At 41.6% G+C, this 18,878-nt stretch overlaps 1 protein-coding gene across 2 annotated transcripts in view; it reads right to left on the minus strand.

Moving 5' to 3' along the window:
* Positions 1-18,878, minus strand: part of PCSK5 (proprotein convertase subtilisin/kexin type 5) — a 461,635-nt gene that overhangs the window by 172,713 nt on the left and 270,044 nt on the right. For both annotated transcript variants that reach the window (XM_019517436.1, XM_019517437.1), the window contains exons 11-13: positions 17,252-17,369; positions 16,070-16,258; positions 3,235-3,371 (exon numbers count right to left, since the gene is read on the minus strand). In XM_019517436.1, the coding sequence (XP_019372981.1) occupies positions 3,235-3,371; positions 16,070-16,258; positions 17,252-17,369 (444 nt within the window). The remainder of the gene's footprint in view (positions 1-3,234; positions 3,372-16,069; positions 16,259-17,251; positions 17,370-18,878) is intronic.

Below are 18,878 nucleotides of genomic sequence, written 5' to 3' on the forward strand. Positions count from 1 at the left end.
GAGGCTAAGAGACTTGTTCAGCCTCCACAAGAGAAGGCTGAGGGGGGATCTAGTGGCCTGTTACAAACTAGTCGGAGGGGACCAGAAGGCATTGGGGGAGTCCTTGTTCCCCCGAGCGCTACCAGGAGTGACTAGAAATAATGGTCACAAGCTGGCAGAGGGTAAATTCAGATTAGACATCAGGAGGTGCTACTTCACTGCAGGGCGGCTAGGATCTGGAACCAACTTCCAAGCGAAGTGGTGCTGGCTGCTACCCTGGGGGTCTTTAAGAGGAGGCTAGACGAACACCTAGTACTTTTTCCTAATACTTTTTCCTGCCATGGCAGGGGGTCGGACTTGGTAGGATCAGAAGGGACCTGAGCAGATCAACTATGAAACTATGAATTGGACCATAATTAACCCAGTAAGGGTGGAATTAAGCAGCTCAGTTCAGCTCTCATTTAAATTAATGGAAGGTATTAAGTTGACTTCAATGGCAGCTGTGTCATGCTGATCTGAGACATGAATGCTCAAATACCTTTAACATGGTCCACTAGCATGGAAAGTTATCTACCTATATATATTAACAGAGCCATCAAAACAAAAGTCAGTACTTCTGTTTTGTCTTCACTTTGAAATTAAAGTTTTGTACAACATTATTATGTAAACTAATTAAATTTGGGCTAGATACTGCTGGAGTGGTTAAGCTAATATTATCTTCAGTGCTTTGAGCTATTTTGTGTCCTTTGTAAGTATTTCTATTAGATCTTTGCAAATGATTCCATTCAATTTGTAAACAATAGGGGTGAAACGGGCAACTGCCTAGTTTTGCAGTCTAGAATAAATTCCTCTCAGTGAAGCACATTCAGTATTACTTTGGATATACTGAATTATATAGTCTTCATTTCAGTTTAAGCAATTTAGACCAAAATCAATTTCAACTTAAGTGAGAAAATAAATTGTTCCATTCCCCCCAACAAAGGACCGTCCCTACATCTGATGACAAAGCTACTAGTGGGACTTGCTCTGATGAGATGGAATTGGAAATACTTAACATGTCTTACATTGCCAGCCACATACCTTCATTTTATCAAACCAGTTTGGTGTTTGTTACTTTAACCATAAATTGTTGAGCTAAGCTGGTAATATTTTAGCCAAAAGTTCTTTCTTTATTCATTTTTTGTGTAAAACTGTTATGAAAGTTGGCATTATCTGGAGTCAGTAGTTCAAATACTTGACTGTCACTTAAAACTATTTTTTCAGGAATAAGTACTTTTGAATTTTCAAAAATAAAAGTCATAGTGTTAACTCTGAAGAATATATTTGCATAGCTTCAAATATTTTATTTTGAGTAATAAGCATATCTTATTATTCCTGCAGTCCAGGATTAATTTTAGGTAAGATCTTGACTGGTTTATGAGTTTACTAATTTTCTGAGGGATAATGTATTTTGTAATATTTATTGAATTAGGAATCAATATTCCTACTAGTAGTTTTATGGTAGTCCTAATCAGAATTTATAGCATTAATTTTCAATCTCTGTACGTATTTTTTAAAGTCATAGGCTGTGTGTAGCTAGGTTAATAATCCATCAACTTTTTCACCTTTATTGTAATATTGTTGTCTAGTAGTTTCTTTTCCATATTTTCAATCACTCTGAAAGTGTAAATGTTAATTTAGTTCTACCAATAAATAATTGTCAATAAATAGCACTCCAGCTCTATAATGAATATTTTTCACTCTAGATTTCTTGTCAATATAATTTTTACTGGAGTTTTTTCCATTAAAATAAATCTTTATGGAAACCAAATGTAAGTGGGATTTTACGGCATCCCACCAATTCCAAAACTTCAAATGTGAAATTCCAAATGAAACATTATGCTCAATGTTCATTATTAATAATGGTATTTTTGTTTCTAGTGCATCTATTTAAAAATGAGTCTCAGGGATGAGACTTTTAGGTAGCTGAAGTGACCTGGATATTCATTTTGTAATACAAACAAGTGGATTGGCATCTAACTCCACTCGGTCTCTGAAAATCCTATCCTTCATTTTCTTTTTATTTTCAAGTATCAAAATTTCAGATATGTGCATGCATAAAATGGGTCATATGTGTAGCTGGAAATAAAAGCAGAAAATTTGCTGAGGATCAGAAACATTTCTTATTGTTAGTGTGAGAGTAAAAGGTCTGAGATACTTTGCAGTGTGCCCAACAGCAGAACCTCAAGGCAATTGCAGTTGGTTATTGGCCTACCCCCAGAGTAAAGGGACTTTCCACTGGGTTAGAGTGAAAGGTGGCCTTGCAGATGTCACAGCAAGTGTGGATAGTGATTTCCAGCTGCTTTAAAAACAATTTAGCAGGAATAAGGGGTCTCTGGCATTATACATAATATAATATACAGTAATCCTTAGATTCTCTCACTTTCATTGGAGACCCAACTGAGGCAAAAGTGGCCCAGGATCTGAGGAGTGGACAGGCTTTAGCAGCTTGCAAATGTTTTATTAACTACCCCCAAAAATGGTAGCCTGTGCCAATCTCAGGCTTCCTTTTTTCTGAAAACTTGTTTCTAAGTGTGTTAGTATTTTTAGTTTCAAGCACCAGCTCTAGGTACCTTATCTGAGACAGTACATTGGTCTGGTTCTGCTGCTCAAAAGCCAGGTATTTTCTAGCCAATTCCTGTTTATACCTTTGGGCAGTGACTTAGAAAGGTCAATACACTGTATAGTTACCATCCTTCTTCATATGAACCAGAAATAGGTTCAGAGTAAGAAGGCTCTCCACATCTCAGAACGCAAATGACAGTAATGTAAAAAAAAAAAAAAGTTCAAAAGTTCAACAAAAAGACAGAGTTAAATGTTGGACTCAGTTACATTTCTGTAATCCCACTGAAATCAGTGCGACTGCACAAGCATAAATAAGAGAGGAACTTAGGTTAAAAACAGACATTGGAGTTCTCCTGGAACAAAGTCTTGTATTCTGGGATCCTAGAGATGTATAAGCTCATTGTCCCACTTTAAGTATCTGTGGTGTTGAGATAACATTTCTTCTTCTGGGATAATCGGGAATAATTTGAGTTACTTAGCATTCAAGCCGCCTGTGTAAAGGACTGTCCTACACATGCTTTGATGGGAGTCACAGCCCAGGACAACTGGATTCTGGATAAAACTGATGTCAGTTTTTAGCCTTAGCTTAAGTGCTCTATGGGACTGAAAGTCTTCTGATTCACTGAGCCTAGCTAATGGAAAGATTCATACCTGGAGTCTTGAAATTTCTCAGCTGAGATGGTGTATCGAAAATCTCCAAAATCCAGTCGCCTGCTGCTTTCTCACTCCAGCAGTGAGTAGTCATAAACTCCCAGTTTTTAAAACCTTCCATGGAATGATCAAATAACCTAGAATAAATTGGTAAAATATTACCACTTAGAGTGAGAAACAAGAAAGGAAACCCCACCTTTCACAAGTGATCTTCAACCCCTGCATATATACTAACAGAACGTATATTAATGCTAATTCGTATATTTACGCTATTCCATCCATATCAGCACTTCTATTGTACTGATCACCCTGGTTTTTCACGACTTCTTTGAAACATATCCAAATGGGACCATTTTTTTTGTGCAGCAAGTTGAGAGAGGAAGATTCTTCCGTGGGCCATGCTTTCACATAATAGAAGCTTACTCCTTGCACATAAAAATTGTTAATGCAGATTAATAAAATTAATGCATCTAGAAAAAGGCACATCAAGCACATCACAAAGGTTTAAGTTATTTAGTTATTTACTAGTGCTGGGCTAAAATTACTGAAGGTGGGCTTTAAGACAATAAATAATGATAGAAACTAAGAGCATACAAGCATTCATTCAGTTTCTCACAGAACAAACACATACCGTCTAGGAAAGATTTTCCAGGTTGACACTTGGAAGATTTCCCTTGTCGTGAGAGTTTCTCTTGCAAAAATTAATGCCTGCATGCTGCTCCCAGCCAGAACTGGGAAGGGAGTAGAGCAGTAGGGCAAAGTTCCCTGTACTTCTACAGACCGGGGATTGCCAGGAAAGTTTTTGGAGAGACTGTCCCAGTCTGGGGAAGGTGGAGGGAGTCTTTTCCCACTGCTCCACTTTTCCCTGGGGATTGGGAAGAGTAGAGCAGCTGCTGCTCCCCACATCTTTCCCAAACTGGGATCACTGTGGTCTAGAGAGAGTGCAGAGAGCTGGGGAGGTGGAGTGGTTGCAGGCTGAATGCCTTTACTGCTTCTTCTACCGGAAAGATTTCTCAGAACTTTTCTTTGTTAGGGTATCAGCAGGCATTCATTTCTATGACAACACAAGCAATTATTGCAAGGGTCAATGTTTGTGATACCTCTGAGAAAACAAAGGTAATGAAAACTTTGGGGCATCCATTCTTCAGTGGTTAAATCATTGCTATATCCAACAGCTCAACAGAATTGAGTTTTGGTATAATTCAGAGGTTAACTGGCATATAATGATGTCATCTTGCTTAACAGTATTATAGTAATTTAATTACGTGGGGCTTGGGTGAAGAGGTTGAAGATTGGGACTGACTCTACAGTGACTTCTAATATAGGAGGCCCAGTTCAGAGTCTGCAATTTGATGCTGACCGGGGGGGGAGGATTGACCCAGGTTTTTATTGCTTAATACTAAACTTTATTAATGAGATTTTGGAAAAGCACAAGAGAGCATGCACTTTTATTTAGTGCTTGCAGCATGTTGCTTAGAACCCCAAAGCTATTGATGGGAGGGTCACTCTACTACTGGCTGCTCACATATACAGCAGAGTTCAGTTTTAAAAGAATAATTTAACTCTCTTTTCTTTTCTTGCACACAAGCCTACACAGACTGATGAATACTATATTTATCTACATGTTACAATTCATTCTTTTTATGTATGGAAATTCCATGGCTAACATCGGCACTTAAGTATTTTGCATAAAATACTTGCATCTGTAGTGTAGCTGGATACTGGAAGAGCACCACAATTGAATCATTGTGTGTATTGTATTTTCCTTTTAAATAAAAAAGATGACTTTTGCAAATATCTAGGAGGTGTTAAAATCACCAGACTCTTCCACTGAGTTTCTAGGCCCAGCTTCTATGCCACCTATTAGGTGGACATAGACACCTAAAGTGCAATTCTATTTCATCATGTTCAAGCTTTGTAAAATCCATTATTGGATCTACTTTTGCAATATACACAATCTGACCCTTACGATTGAGTAACAAAATAGAGGAGGAGGGCTGACATTTCTTTTGTGTTAACAGCTTTTCAGGGACTTGAACAGGGTGGAATACAATTGCACTTAGGTACCTAAACCTATTTATATGTCTAATAGTGGAATAAAATTTGGCTCTGTATATCTATAACTCCCTTTGACTTCAGCAGAAATTATGTACATGAACAAATTTTGAGACTCACCCACAGTCCTCTCATATGTGATCATTCAGACACAAATAATGTGCCTGAATGATTCTGAACTTTATACTTGATAACCCTAAATAAAATATATTTTGTAGAAATTAAATACATTCACCCTTCACTGAGATTGTCTTTGGATGGGGCTCCATTGATGTCACTGGACATATATTACCAGAATTTGGTCTATTCTGTGTATGTGCTAAACTGATTATTTAAGTGTATGGTATAGCATACTGTAAATTTCCACGATGTAAATTCCCAACACAATTTTATCACCTTGCACGCTCAAACACTGGGTAAGTTTAATTTATTAGGGAGGTTGTTGTCAATGGAATTAATAAGATTTTCATGCAATAGTCTTCTGATATTTTGCATTAACTCAATAAATAATATTATCACTGTATATTATTTTTAAACAGACTGTCAAACAGTCACTCAAGCAACAGCAATCCTATTTGTTCCTGTGGCAACTAAATTATATGGTATCATGGAAATACCATGTGGTTATTTTTTAAATTCTATATTTATTGGGATTTCAAGTGTATATATTTCACAGAAGCAGTATTTATTGTCTATGTTCGCTGGGATTAGTCCAAGATTTTCCACTGTATTTTGTATTTTAGATGAGGTTATAAACTTGTGCTGAGGTTCATGGAGATTATAATTCCAGATACCTCAGGTGTTTAGTCTTCATATTATGTACGTTCTACCCAAAATGTATTACATAAAAAACAAAACAAAAACAACAAAAAGCCCTCCTCCTTTCTATACAGTAACACTTTTAAAATATGTGCCAGTATTATATATTAGAGTTATAATATTTCAGGTTATGGATCAATTTGGGGTAATACTATATCATGGCTTAATAAAGTATGGACCAGGATTTGGTATGAACACTTTTTAAAAGAAGGGTGGAATTTAATTGTACTTACACACCTAAGACTACTTCCTACTACTATAGGCATCACCTACCAAAGAGTGCAGTGTGAACAAGCCACAGACATCTAGTAAAAGAACAGATAAAAGGGGTTTGTGAGGACTAAAATATAAGATGTTTAGTCCATATACCCTAGGCCCAGCTATGCTTGAATATTTTTATGGTGATTTCACAAGCTGGTATGTGGGTAACTGTGAGAGCATATATAGCTGTAACTGGCTTTCTCACTTAATGTTTGAGTGCTGAATCACAAACATAAATGGACTGAAAGAACTAGAAAAATGTTCAGATGCATTTTTCTCTAATATTAAGAGATGCATATAGCTGAACAGGATTCTCTTATGGACACTAAGGGTGTCTATACACATGCTCTGGGGTTTGGTGGGGTGGGGGGGCACTTGAATTAGAGTGGCTCCGAGAGCTGCTCTAATTAAAGCATCCAGAGCATGTATCAGTGTCCCCATGCTTCAAAAAGGCAGCAGGGACACTGCCACCATTTTGAAGTGCAAGATGTGGAAGCTGGCTGGAGGATTACCATGCCTCAGCTGTCTCAATTAATTGAGTCCGCTCTGACGCACTGTAGTTATTAAAGTGCATCAGAGCAGCCTCTGTGCTCATGTATAGGCACCCTAAGTCCCTGTGCTCCAATTCATAATTGTCCATGCATCAGTTGAATTGTCATGCTTTGTACTGATATTATGATGTTGATTAATCATTATACATTTTTACGTAGGACTACATGTTTCAATAAATGATAAATCCACTATTAGAGTCCTGTGGTTTAATAAATTACTCCTCACTGTGTATAACAACTTCTATGGATAGGTTTATGCCCATCTGTGAAACCTTGATTTATGCCTGTAACAGACCTGTAAGTACTGACTATTCACTTACTTTATATAAATTTTTTTTTATAAATGCTACCTTAGTATAAAGTGGGACCAGTTACCTAATTAACTATGAGAACTTTGGCGATACCAACATGGGCAAGGTAGGCTGCGTACAGCTGTTTTGACCTTCTTCTGCCAAGAGGTGGGATATCTCTGTCCTTAAACAGTACAGTAGTAAAGACAGAAAGTACTAAGGTGGCATTCATTTAGCAAATAACGGTCCACTGTTAGAAAACCTCTTTAAATGTACATTGTTGGCATACTCATACACACACACACACACACACACAGATGTATGTATATCAGAAGTAGGTTAAAATAATTATTTCTTTAACACAAAATCAACTTGTTGAAATATGTGCATTTCTCTCTTTCCACTGCTCTCAGCTTGGGCTAGAAACTGTATCCTCTCTCTATGTAACAGTATAATTTGAAGCAGAAATATTCAGTGGTAATCACATTTTCAAAGTAGAGCCAGACAAGGATCCACTTTCATTCACATTCCACAATTGAAAACATGAGGCTAGTCCTTCACAATTAAATCTCCAAGTAAAAACATGGAAATATATTAGAACTTTAGCAAATGTCTCCCAACTTATAAATGCAAAAAAGAAAAGTTTGAGCCTGTGAACTGAAGATCCTTTTTGTCTGTAGTAGAAAATGGATCTTCAGGTTAGATAATTATCTTCACACCAAAAATCAGCTGCCGCAACAAAATGAACAAAAAAAGGTAAATTTATAAACCTAGATTTTTATTACACTGGTCCTTTTTATTACGCTGATGTCCCAGCTGCACCTGAGAGAACAATACACTGTATACTGAGTTCACTGTTTCAAGAATCAGGAAATGTACATATTCTACATGATTGATGAGAGAGACAGAGGGGTAGTTAGAGTTGGGGGGGAAGGTATTTATCCTCTACAGGAGTGCTCATTGTGCTCCAGCCCACTAAATTAGTGACTTGACATGCAAGTGGTCCTTGCATGCTGGGATAACGGGGCACAAGGCTTGAACTGAACTAGTATTTTGAACACTGCAGAGTTCCTTCCTGAGCTTGCACCTGCAGATGCTTGGGTAAACTATTCTCCTTTGAACAGCTGTTCTCCACGGGGGCTCCAGTAACCGCCTGTCAGCTGGGAGAAGTAACCCTTGAGGAACTCCAGACAGCCTAAACTGACTTAATCAAAGCATTCAGCCCGTTCCTATTACCATTTGCATTACAGTATGTAGAAAACAAGTGCTCCAAGAAATGGTCTGGAGACAAGCAGGCAGGCACTCTGAAAGCTTTCTCACCTACATCTGGTAAGTTAAAGGATCCTTCCTAAGAAAGCAGATGTTTATACCTACTCTGTCTTAAAGCATTTTCATTCCACTGTACTTCTCAGAAGTTTATCTTTAACTTTTACTTACTAAAGCTGGTAGTTGGAGTCAACACAGGGCTTGAGCACTGTTTCAAAGTCTGCCCAAGGGAGGAATACATGAGCAACAGCAAAGGTAACTTCTGAAGTGCACGAAAGCCGAGTCCTACCCTTAGCTTCAAGACACAGAAGCTGCCCCCTGGACACTACAGTTTATCAGCATGAAGTACTGTATTTACTTGATTAGAAGATGAAGATTTCCCCCTCCCCTCCATTTAACGCTGGGGTGGGGGGCTCTTCACCTTACAATCACATAAGTGGGGACAGGGGGCAGATGTAGCTGTTGCATGCTCCCTCCCACTGCCTCTGCATGCCCCACTGCTTCTCCACCCACTTTGCTGCACTCCTTACTTTTGCTCCCTGCCAGCAGACTTTGTCCCTGCTGTAGCCTTGAGCATGGACCATAGTTCCAGGCTGGCCCTGCAGCATCAGCAACATGGAGCCAGCACTACTGTTCCCGCCCCATTGTTTCCCCTCCACCTGCCCTACCACATTTCCCATCTACTGCCTCTCAGAGTCATCTTGTATTCATGCAAATATGGTATTCCATCTTGGTCTATCAGACATACCAGGGCTTTGGGATCCACACACTGCATCTGTTATTGATAGTAATAGATGTTTGCTTAAAAAAGCTACATACACCTTTCTATCTAATTTGCAGAAAATCTTCAGAAGTCCCCTTGGAGGACTGCAGAATCCTAGTGCTAGTGCATAAATGAACACCATACTGTAATAAGGTCATCTTCATATTTGTTAGTAACTTACAGCAGAGTAGTGATCTGTGATTCAGGATGAGGTACGGGAGGGCCGATGGCAGACAAGAAAAAAGCATTCCATTAAATAAGCCAAATTAATCTGTGTTGAAATCAGTGGTAGTATACCAAGGTTGAATTGGAAAAATTCAAAAAATGCTATTTATGTTGAACAGCTTAGACATATCCATGTGGGGAAAGCTAAATTCTTCAGGTCCCTCCTTCCTCCTCCTCCTCCCAATCTGATAAAGTTCTCTGTTTTCCATTCTAATTTATTCAAAACACCATGTTCTGGGAAAATCAGCTGGATCTTAAATTTCCTCCCACCTGTTTGGTGTCTTCATGCAACTGGAAAGAACAAAAGTAAATCCTTTCCCTACTGTTCTGAAATGTATTTATTTTCTAATGTTGGCCTCCACCTTGTCTCCAGCATTTAATATCCCCAGACTCCTGAACCTATTTATTTTCCATCTGCTGTCTGTCTGCCTGCCTGTAACAGTGCTAATGCAATGCAGAAGGATTTCTCCTGTCAATTACAGAAAGTGAAGCAGTCAAAGCTTTTAGGCAACATGAAAACTCTTGCTAACAGGCATGACAAAAGAACAAGTACAGGAATTGGAAGAAATTAGGGGTGGTAGGCAACTCTACAAGAAAGAATGGCAGCATGTTTGTTCAGAGAGAGAGAGAGAAAGGTTTAGGGGCAGAGAGGTAATTTAAAATAGCAGCCTGTGAGGGGTAGAAGAGAGTTAGTCCAGAATCTAGTTTATTCTCTGACATGGTTGGAAGTAGGTAACTGTCTTCTTTTTTCTTCTCATGTAGTTATTGGCCTGGCTCTATTGTAGTTCTAGGTGTTACTGATTGCTGTGTCTCAACATTAAGCTGTTTTCTTTAAATTGCAATGTTTGCCAACTTCCACATTCTAATGTGTAAATGACAGGAGGATATGAAACGGGCCAGTCCAGAAATCCAAGTGGCCCCTCATCAAGAAAAGTCTTTTTCCTCTGCCTCCAATTATCAAGAATGTTATTTGAGTGATACTGCAAGAGAGACTACATTGGACTGTCCCATATTTGGTCAGAGATTAAGTGTTTTTGGTAGATGGCTTTAGTAATAAAAATAACTGATAGCAAAGATTTCATTACCAGAAAGATAATGCAATGGAGGAGCTTTGCATTGTGGTTGGGTAGAAGTAATATTTATTTCATTGACATGTAAGCTTAGGAAGCGATTTGTCAGCACATAGCTCCCAACTTTTCAGTTACACAGTTCTAACGAGCAGCGGCTGTTTTAAATGATAAGGTGCAATTTAAAACAAGCAGTGACTTTGGGAGACAAATGATCTCACATCAAGACAAACTCTTCTAAGTGTTCCTTCCATCTAGATGCTCCTCTGTGACCTCCTCCTTTGAATGCCTATTGGAATAAACTTTGATTTCTCAAAAATATTCAATGGGGTACTGCCAAATCTAAGGGTGGTGTTCCAAGTTACCTTTAACTTTTACTATTCTAAAAGCACTTAAAAAGGGAGTGTCCACTCATTTAAAGGATGTTAAACTGTGCTAAATACCTCTAAGTGTCTTAGAGTTCTTCCACTTGGAGTGAGGGTTATCTCTGAGCTGCTCCACAGAATTAAAGCAACCAATCTGCAGTCATCCAACATCTCAGCATTCACAGCTCCCAGCCCCTCTACCCTGACAAACTTTCCATCCTTCCAAGCTTTACTGCCAAGGAGGTGGTACTAGCCCCAAGTCAGCACCCCTATCTGCCCTCAGTGGGTATGACCTCACCTGCATGGCACCATGCTGCTGGTTCCATGGACTCAGACCTGATCCAGACCATTGAACTGGAGGCCATGCACACAGTCCTCCACTCAAGGGCTAAGGCTTCTCCCCATATTCAGGCAGCTCTCCCCTAGGCAGGTGAATCTGGGTGGGGAGGGGGGGCATGGGCGTGGAGTCCCTCCCCAGCTCTCCACATTCCCAGGTGGGAAGGAGAGACGACTACTGAGTGTGGCAAAAGCATGCTTCCTTGGGGTCCATGTTGTCACCATGGCTCATTCTCAGTGGCTCTATGCTGGGAACAGAGCCAACAGGTGGTGAGAGCAAGAAGCCCAGGGAAGCATGCTTCCTTGAGCTCCATGCTCTTGCTGTGCTTAAACCCTGAGACTACCCCCCACCCGCCCGAGGAGGGATAAAGTCCTGGCTCCTAGCCATCTCCCTGCTTGCTAGGCCCTCTGGTAGTAAGTCACAGTTGTGCAGGTCAGAGATAGCTTTAACCTGCAACTGCTCTCATGCTTTTCTAACTTTAACACTGCCTAACAGTCCGCAGGTTTAGAATGGTTTAAAGGTAACCTGTAACTGCACCCTAATAGGCAACTGTTTTGAAAATGGGAAGCTGCTCCACATTGGACTTCAGTGCAATCATTTTAACTCAGCCTCATCCTTAACCCAGCCAGCACTCTGGGCCTGTATTTTCCCCTGTTGCAGTACATCCAAAGGTAATCATGTTTAGTACTTTCCAAACAACAAAGCAGATGTTCCCTGTAATGCAGCTTTTGAAGAATGCACAAAAGGCTGAAGCCAGTGACAATGTAATACACCAAAAGCCTGTGAAGGAATCCACAGCACCTCTGACTAATGAGTTTTCTTACTGAAGTCATTTTAGGGGATGCCAATATTAAGTTCAAAATATGCAGAAAAAAAGCCAGATATTGCCGGTGGGACCTACTCATCAATGCAACAGAATCTGCATCATGACTCTTCTTGAACTGGCGGATAAAAACTACATGTTTAAAATATACCTTAGCACTTTAAAATGTTTCACCAGCAAACTGTTTCAAATTAAACCCAGATGAGTAATGGTGAAGAAATGAGGTTTTCACTGGGTTCAGTAAAAACAGCTGGTATTGCTGCTATTAATCATGTACGTGTGCATCTAAAGGTTTTGTGTCTGAGAAAAGCATCTTGGTCAGGTAGTAGCAGTGTACAGCAGCCTCTGGGATCTCTGCCTGTGGAAAAAAACCCTAATAATTTGCTTCCAAAGCTTCCTTGCATTACCCTTGCATCTGCATATATTTATTCTGGCATACCTATGACTAGTATGTAAAATCTCTTTAAAAGTGTTTTTTTGGGGGGTTTTTTGTTTGTTTTTTTTAAGCAGACTCAAACAGTTGTTGTATTGAATAATAATAATAATAATAAAAACTTTTCTTAATTGCGTTGGCAAAATAGCACCTAAAAATATGCATCAAATCCAACATCCACAGATGTAATAATCAGTGTCACCAGACTGTTGGATTTATTTTCAGCTTTAGTCAAAACAAAACAAGACAAGCGTAGCAATAATCTTCAACTTTGGACCTACTCTAAGGAAAGGATCACTAAGGCTATAGTTTATTTGCCAGTCTTGTCTTCCTCAAAATACAAATATTCCTTGTTGACAGAATCCTAGAGCTATAAACTGATGTCAGATGAATCTGACAAGCTCGTATATTTCTAAAGTTTGCATTGGAAAAAAAATGTTGATTTGTCTGTGTGTGAGTCTTGACTCTTTCATGAATAATTTGTTTCTGGAAAAGGGCAAAACATTAAAAGGCCGTTCAGGTTCTTTGTTTCTGGGTAGCATTCTGATAACAGTACAGGATATGAAGCAGTCTAACATCTCCAAATCCATAAGATACAGATATCTCTTCTGTTATTTTGTATTCACTTGCAAGCACAGGAAAATGATTGCCTTTTAGGAAGCAAGGGCTACAAACAGGCTGATTGCATTAAACTTTGTACCTTTTCCACAGACCGATCAGCACAAGAGGTGAGCTGTGAACACTGGAATGTCTTTATCTCCCACTGGCAGTGAGTCAGCGGCAACACATGAAAGGCTAGATCTTGAAGCAAGCTGTATTAAAACCCATGGATTTTTGGATATTTATTTGGATTGCTTTTAGATATTTCATTTGGAAGCTTTCATAAAAAAAACTGCAGCAAAAAGCAGGACAACAGTAAAGAAAATCTTAAATACAAAACCTCAAGTCACAAATGTTTAGATTGGAGGTCTGATCTGGCCACCGGAACTGGAGGGCTTTGCCTGTGCCCACACTTATCCCTGCACTGGGTTTGGGCAGTGAGGAGCTGGGCTAGAGCCAGACAACTTCCATTTGTGCCTATGCTGCTACTGCTTATCCCCACCTCCTAGCTCTGACGTGACATGGGTTTCAGCGGCATGTCAACTATGGAGGGGAGAAGGGGACGGAAGCTTTCCCTGCACCCTAACCAGGGGTAGGAATCTGGGAGTTGTGCCTGGGCTGCTTCCAGCAGCACCCTGCTCCCCAGCTGTGGCATGGGTGCAGCTTCCAGCTGATGGGAAGCTGTGCCAGGGTAGCCACCTGCAAACTTCATCCACACCACTGCTACTTCTTCCTCCTCTCCCACCACCCAGCTACAGTGTTGGCACAGCTTCCAGATGTTGGGGAGCTACACTGGGACTGGGCAGCTTTCAGCTGTGCCTACACTGTAGCTGGGGGGGAAGGGAGGAGAAGAGAAGAAGGGAATTGGTGAAGTGGTAACAGCACAGATACAGTTTGCAGGTACCCAGCCCCAGAGCAGCTCCCTATGGGTTGGAAGCTGTGTTCATACTGCTGTTGGGAAATGGGGGCTGAAGGAAGCAGCAGTGGAGTTGCACACCACCCAGCTGCCTGGTCCCATTGTGGGTGCAGGGAAATCCCCCTGCAGCTGATGTGATGCTGAAGCCACGTGGCCTGAGTTGGACTGAAACCAGGTTGTACCAGCCAGCAGCTTGAAAAATGTTGCCAGCCCTTGGTTTAGATGGTGACAATCTGTCTCTGGACTGGCAAAAGAAAGATGCAGTTTTTCTGTATGGTACACAGAGATAGAGCTATGCTCTTGCTAGTGAAGCACCCAAAAGAATTTTGAAGAAGCCATGGAATTCAGAGCAAATGACAATTTCTCTCCATTCCATGTATGAATGTATGTTTGCAGGATATAAAAAAAATGTTTACAGGCATAATTTCTGGGAAAGAGTTTAATAAGAAGGTTGGTTTTACATTTTGTCAGAGCAGGTGGGCTCAGTCTGTCTCTTCTAAAGAGTTCTACAGCTAAAGTCCTGCCATGGAGGACACTCTGCCACCCATGTCTGATAGTTGCATCTATACAGCTGCACCATCCTGGTATAGCTCTGCAGTTTTGGAGTATCAGGAGGATGATGCAGTTTCTAAATGAGACATTTCAATTTGTTAACGAGCTTGAAGACAAGGATTAGGCACTTAATGTTTTGTTCTGAAATGAAGAGGGAACCAAGATAATTCACAGAGCACAGGTCTAGTGTGCCAGTGTCAGCTTGTGTTTGCTGCTTTAGCTTTAACCTTTGTGTCTTCAACCCTATGGAGAATGGCAGTAGCCTTGAATGGCAGGACATCAAGATGAAAGGATCGATTCTAACAGGTTCATTTCTTCCTGAGAGGAAATGGCACAGTGTACTGGCCAGTTAGAACTGTAAGTCAGCACTCCTTGCCACTGCGGCTATGGCATGTTTAGGAACAGCAAGGAGTTTGAGGAGGTCCTTGAAGCTTCTCACCAGTTTGACAGTCGATGTTTGGATGAGAATCTATGGCCCTTCATCACTGACTACTGGTTACAGTTTTGATGAAGACAGGCAGGTTCCTCAAGGATTTTTCCCTTCCTACCAACAGTATTGTTGTTTTTTTCATTCTACCTGTGCCAACTGCTCTTTCATCAGTTGGTGGATGCTGAGAGTAGATAATAATGCTGTGCATCACTTCTGGAATTGTGACATACCTATGCTGGAGGCTTTGCTTTCAGAGAAAGATACTCAGCTGAGTCTGATCTGGATAAATGCAGCACATCTCCCATCCTCTCCAAGCAGGGGGAGGGTGGGAGGCAGAAAAAAGGAGAGAACACTAAACCTTGCCAGTCTCTGATGATGGGGGCCTTGAGACAAACAGCAGGTTTCTATCACAACCCTAGGATCTGTGAGTGGGTCTACCTCATAACTGCCTATTAGAAAATATCACGAGTGTCAACATTGCCTTAAAATCAATACTGCAATTCTTGCCCTTAACAAACCAAAATGTATTCCTTTTTATCCTGTCCAGAGCCTTTCCTGGTTGGAGGCCATTACTTTCACATCTGACAAAAAAGAAAAAATATAAGGGTACCTGTTGATGAAAATAATTACAGAGGAATTAGGCTATTCCATATCAGTTCTGTTATTAAGGAAAAAGTGTTGAGGACAGGGAAGTTGGAAAGAGTAAGTATTAATTGTCCATGGAGTCTTTTTTCCATTCAGCTGCCCTTTTATCATTCAGCCTGTCATCTTTTCATTTGTATCCCCTGCTGATCTCAGGGCTGAGGGGGTGACAGAAGGGATTCTCTCAAAATCTACTGCTGCTTCTTTTAAAGATGATAGTTTTCCAACAGCTTTACTCTTGCCCTCTCCAGATACCGATAAGGATTGCAATCCTCACAGCTAATTTCTAGTTCATTTTCCATCGTCTCTCCTAGAAAAATAATTAGGTGGCTGTGACTGTTAACACACCTACTGTGATGGCTTGACTCCCCTTTAAGCTGTAATCTCACTCCAGACTCTTGGCTCTGACTTGATTGCAAAGTTGCTCAGTGTTACTGTACCTGTTAGCCAATAGCTGCGACCTTGTTCCAGATGGAGATGTTAAATAGATTGCCAAGTCTCCACGGCGAGGATGGGTAATAGTGATGCGCACAACCACATGCTCTAGATATATCACATGATGATTGGGGTTATCTGCACAGCCGGTGGCTTTGTAGATTGAGCGGACATGATGTTCAGGCCGTATTGTTCTATAACATAAACACATAAAAGCAATATACTTATTTCAGGTCCAGCCTCTAGATAATTTCAGCCAAACTGTCATTGTGCAGCCTTTGTACTCCAGTGCCAGCGCACTGTTATTGAGATATCACTAACCTACATCAGTAGGTTTGATCACTATCTTAAAACATTCTTAACAATGAACCACAGTTAGCTGATTTATTGCAATTGTTAGACATTGTATGGCTAACCAGTCAGAGCAACAATGATACTGGCACATGTCTTGGCTGAGACTTGATAGTACAACAAACCTCAGCTTAATTCCCAGGAAATGTCTGGCATCTCTACTGTGGCAGTAACTATTATATATTAAATGTAACAAACAGTAAACCACATCCTGAAATGGTCTAAACTAGCACAGCTCTCCTAAATGTGTTGGATCCTAGTTAGCAATCCAGCACATTAATTACCTATATCAATTAAAACTTTTTGGTAGTGCATTTAATGCTTGGAAATGTGACTCAAGATTGATGTCCTCTTTATATCCAGAGAACAGGCTGGGCACAGAGAGCAAACTTCTCCCTGCACTGCTCTGCCAATGTGCTTGAATGCTGTTCTGTAGAGATTACATTGTTGGTAGGAGAAAGTAGTTTAATCTTCATGCCCATTTAGTTAAATTCTCTTCTGAGACTGCCAGTGAAGAAAAATTATGATATGGGATTATGATGAGGACATCCGCTTACTAGATATTGAACTAAAACCAGAAACCGTGTTATATAAGTGACTATGTAAATTCTGCAACCAGTTTTCTGATTAAAACATTTAGTCACTCTTCATCTGTGCTGAACACCAGAAGCTCTTTTCCACATTCCCAACACCTTGAGACAAGCCATCTGCCCCAAATGCAAGGTATTATGTGCAGTAGAACTTTCAAATGGTCAAATCCAACATAGTACAAGGAAAGGATTACAGCAACTCCTTTACATGTAATTATGCCAGCAAGCGCCTGCAACATGTATTACTTGATTTGCCGATCTATGTTCTCCACACACACGTGCTGCTGGGGGACTCTTGTCCACTTTTCTGCTTCTATCACCATAGCTTCTGCATCCATCAGTCCAAATCCATACAGGTGACTCACTGTCAGATGCAAACAGAAGGGTTACAATCATAACACAGGACATTACAGCTTCAGAGTGGAATGGTAGCATCAGTCATTACTGCTATCTTCTGAATTGCCACTGTTTATTTTCTTCTTAATTCCCTTTGCACAGGGACACAGAAGATCAGTCAGGGCTACACTTCATGTACACAAAACCAAATGGACTGCAGCTGTCCACATCTCTATAGATGTGGTCAATGGTGACTATATATTCCAGCATGCACTGCTATATCATAAGCAGGAGTACTCCAGGGTTGCTTTTTGGCCACCTGCTTTAATTCAGCCTAGACCTCTGCCAGGAATCTGAAGATGTATGTTAGAAAGCGTATGGACTCAGAGGTGATGATCAGGAATCCTGGATACAGGTTTTCCATTTTCCCTGGAAAAACATGGTAAAACCCAGATTTTCTCATTTTAAGGAGAAAAAACCTGATCTTCTTATTTTAAGGAGAAAAACACAGGAAATGGTGGGTTTCCCTTTGCACGCTGGCAAAGTTCTCACCTGCAGGGCACTGCAGGGAGTGGGAGGTGGGCGTTCAGGATTGGAGTGCCACGTGCATGTGCTCACGTACATATGCACATTGCCACCAGGAAGCCTGGTGAGCAGACCCCTGCAGGTAAGTCTGGTGTGGGGCTGGGCGGGGGCGAAGGGGGAGGGAAATGAGGCCCCTGTAGTGAGGGAGGGAGTTGGGCAGGGTTGGGGCTGGGGCTGCTGCTCAGTCCTGGCAATGCATGGGCCTTGGGGCCTGGGGCTAGAATGCACAGCCCCAGGGCCTGGGCAGGGAGCAGGATGAGCCCATGAGCGGCTCGCCCAGGAGGTAGAGGAGGGGGCTTGCTCCCTGCAGCTGCATGCACTCCCAGGAGGGCATGGGGGGCACATGCCCCCCCAGATTAGTGTGCAGGGTGGGGGTGAGCTGCCCACTGTGAGCTTGGGCTCCCTGCCCTACTGCTCTCCCCCCTGGACCTCTGCAGCCCAGTGCATGGAACCAAGCACGGCAGGGCAGAGTCAGGGAGCAGAGCTGGACAAGGAAGCTTGATGCTGCTGCTGCAAGCCCCATACTGCTATGACAAAGTACCTCCTGCCTACCTGGCAGCAGCAGGGGTAGTAATACAGAGCTGTGCACCTTGCTGCTGCCAGGAAGGCAGGGGATGCCTTGCCACGGTGATGCAGGGCTTATGGCAGCAGCATTGAACTTCTCTGCCCAGCCTTACCGCGCTGGACCCCACCTGCTTGGCTGTGGAGGTCTTGGAGGGGAGGGCAGAAAGGTGAGAAGCCTGCAGTGAGCAGCCCATACCGACCTACTCCACAGGCTCTTCTCCAGCTGTGCCACCCATAGGGGACGGGGAGCCAGGCTTCACGCTGTGCCACAGCAGCCACCACCTCCCATGGGTGGCAGCTGGGGATTAGGCACTGCTGTGGAGGGGCAGGGGGCTGCAGACCTAGGTCCCTGGCCCCATAACCCTGACAGTTGGGGGCCCTCTCTAGC

Source organism: Gavialis gangeticus, unplaced genomic scaffold (assembly GCF_001723915.1).
Source record: "Gavialis gangeticus isolate Ggan-Ray unplaced genomic scaffold, GavGan_comp1, whole genome shotgun sequence".
Taxonomy (NCBI): domain Eukaryota; kingdom Metazoa; phylum Chordata; order Crocodylia; family Gavialidae; genus Gavialis; species Gavialis gangeticus.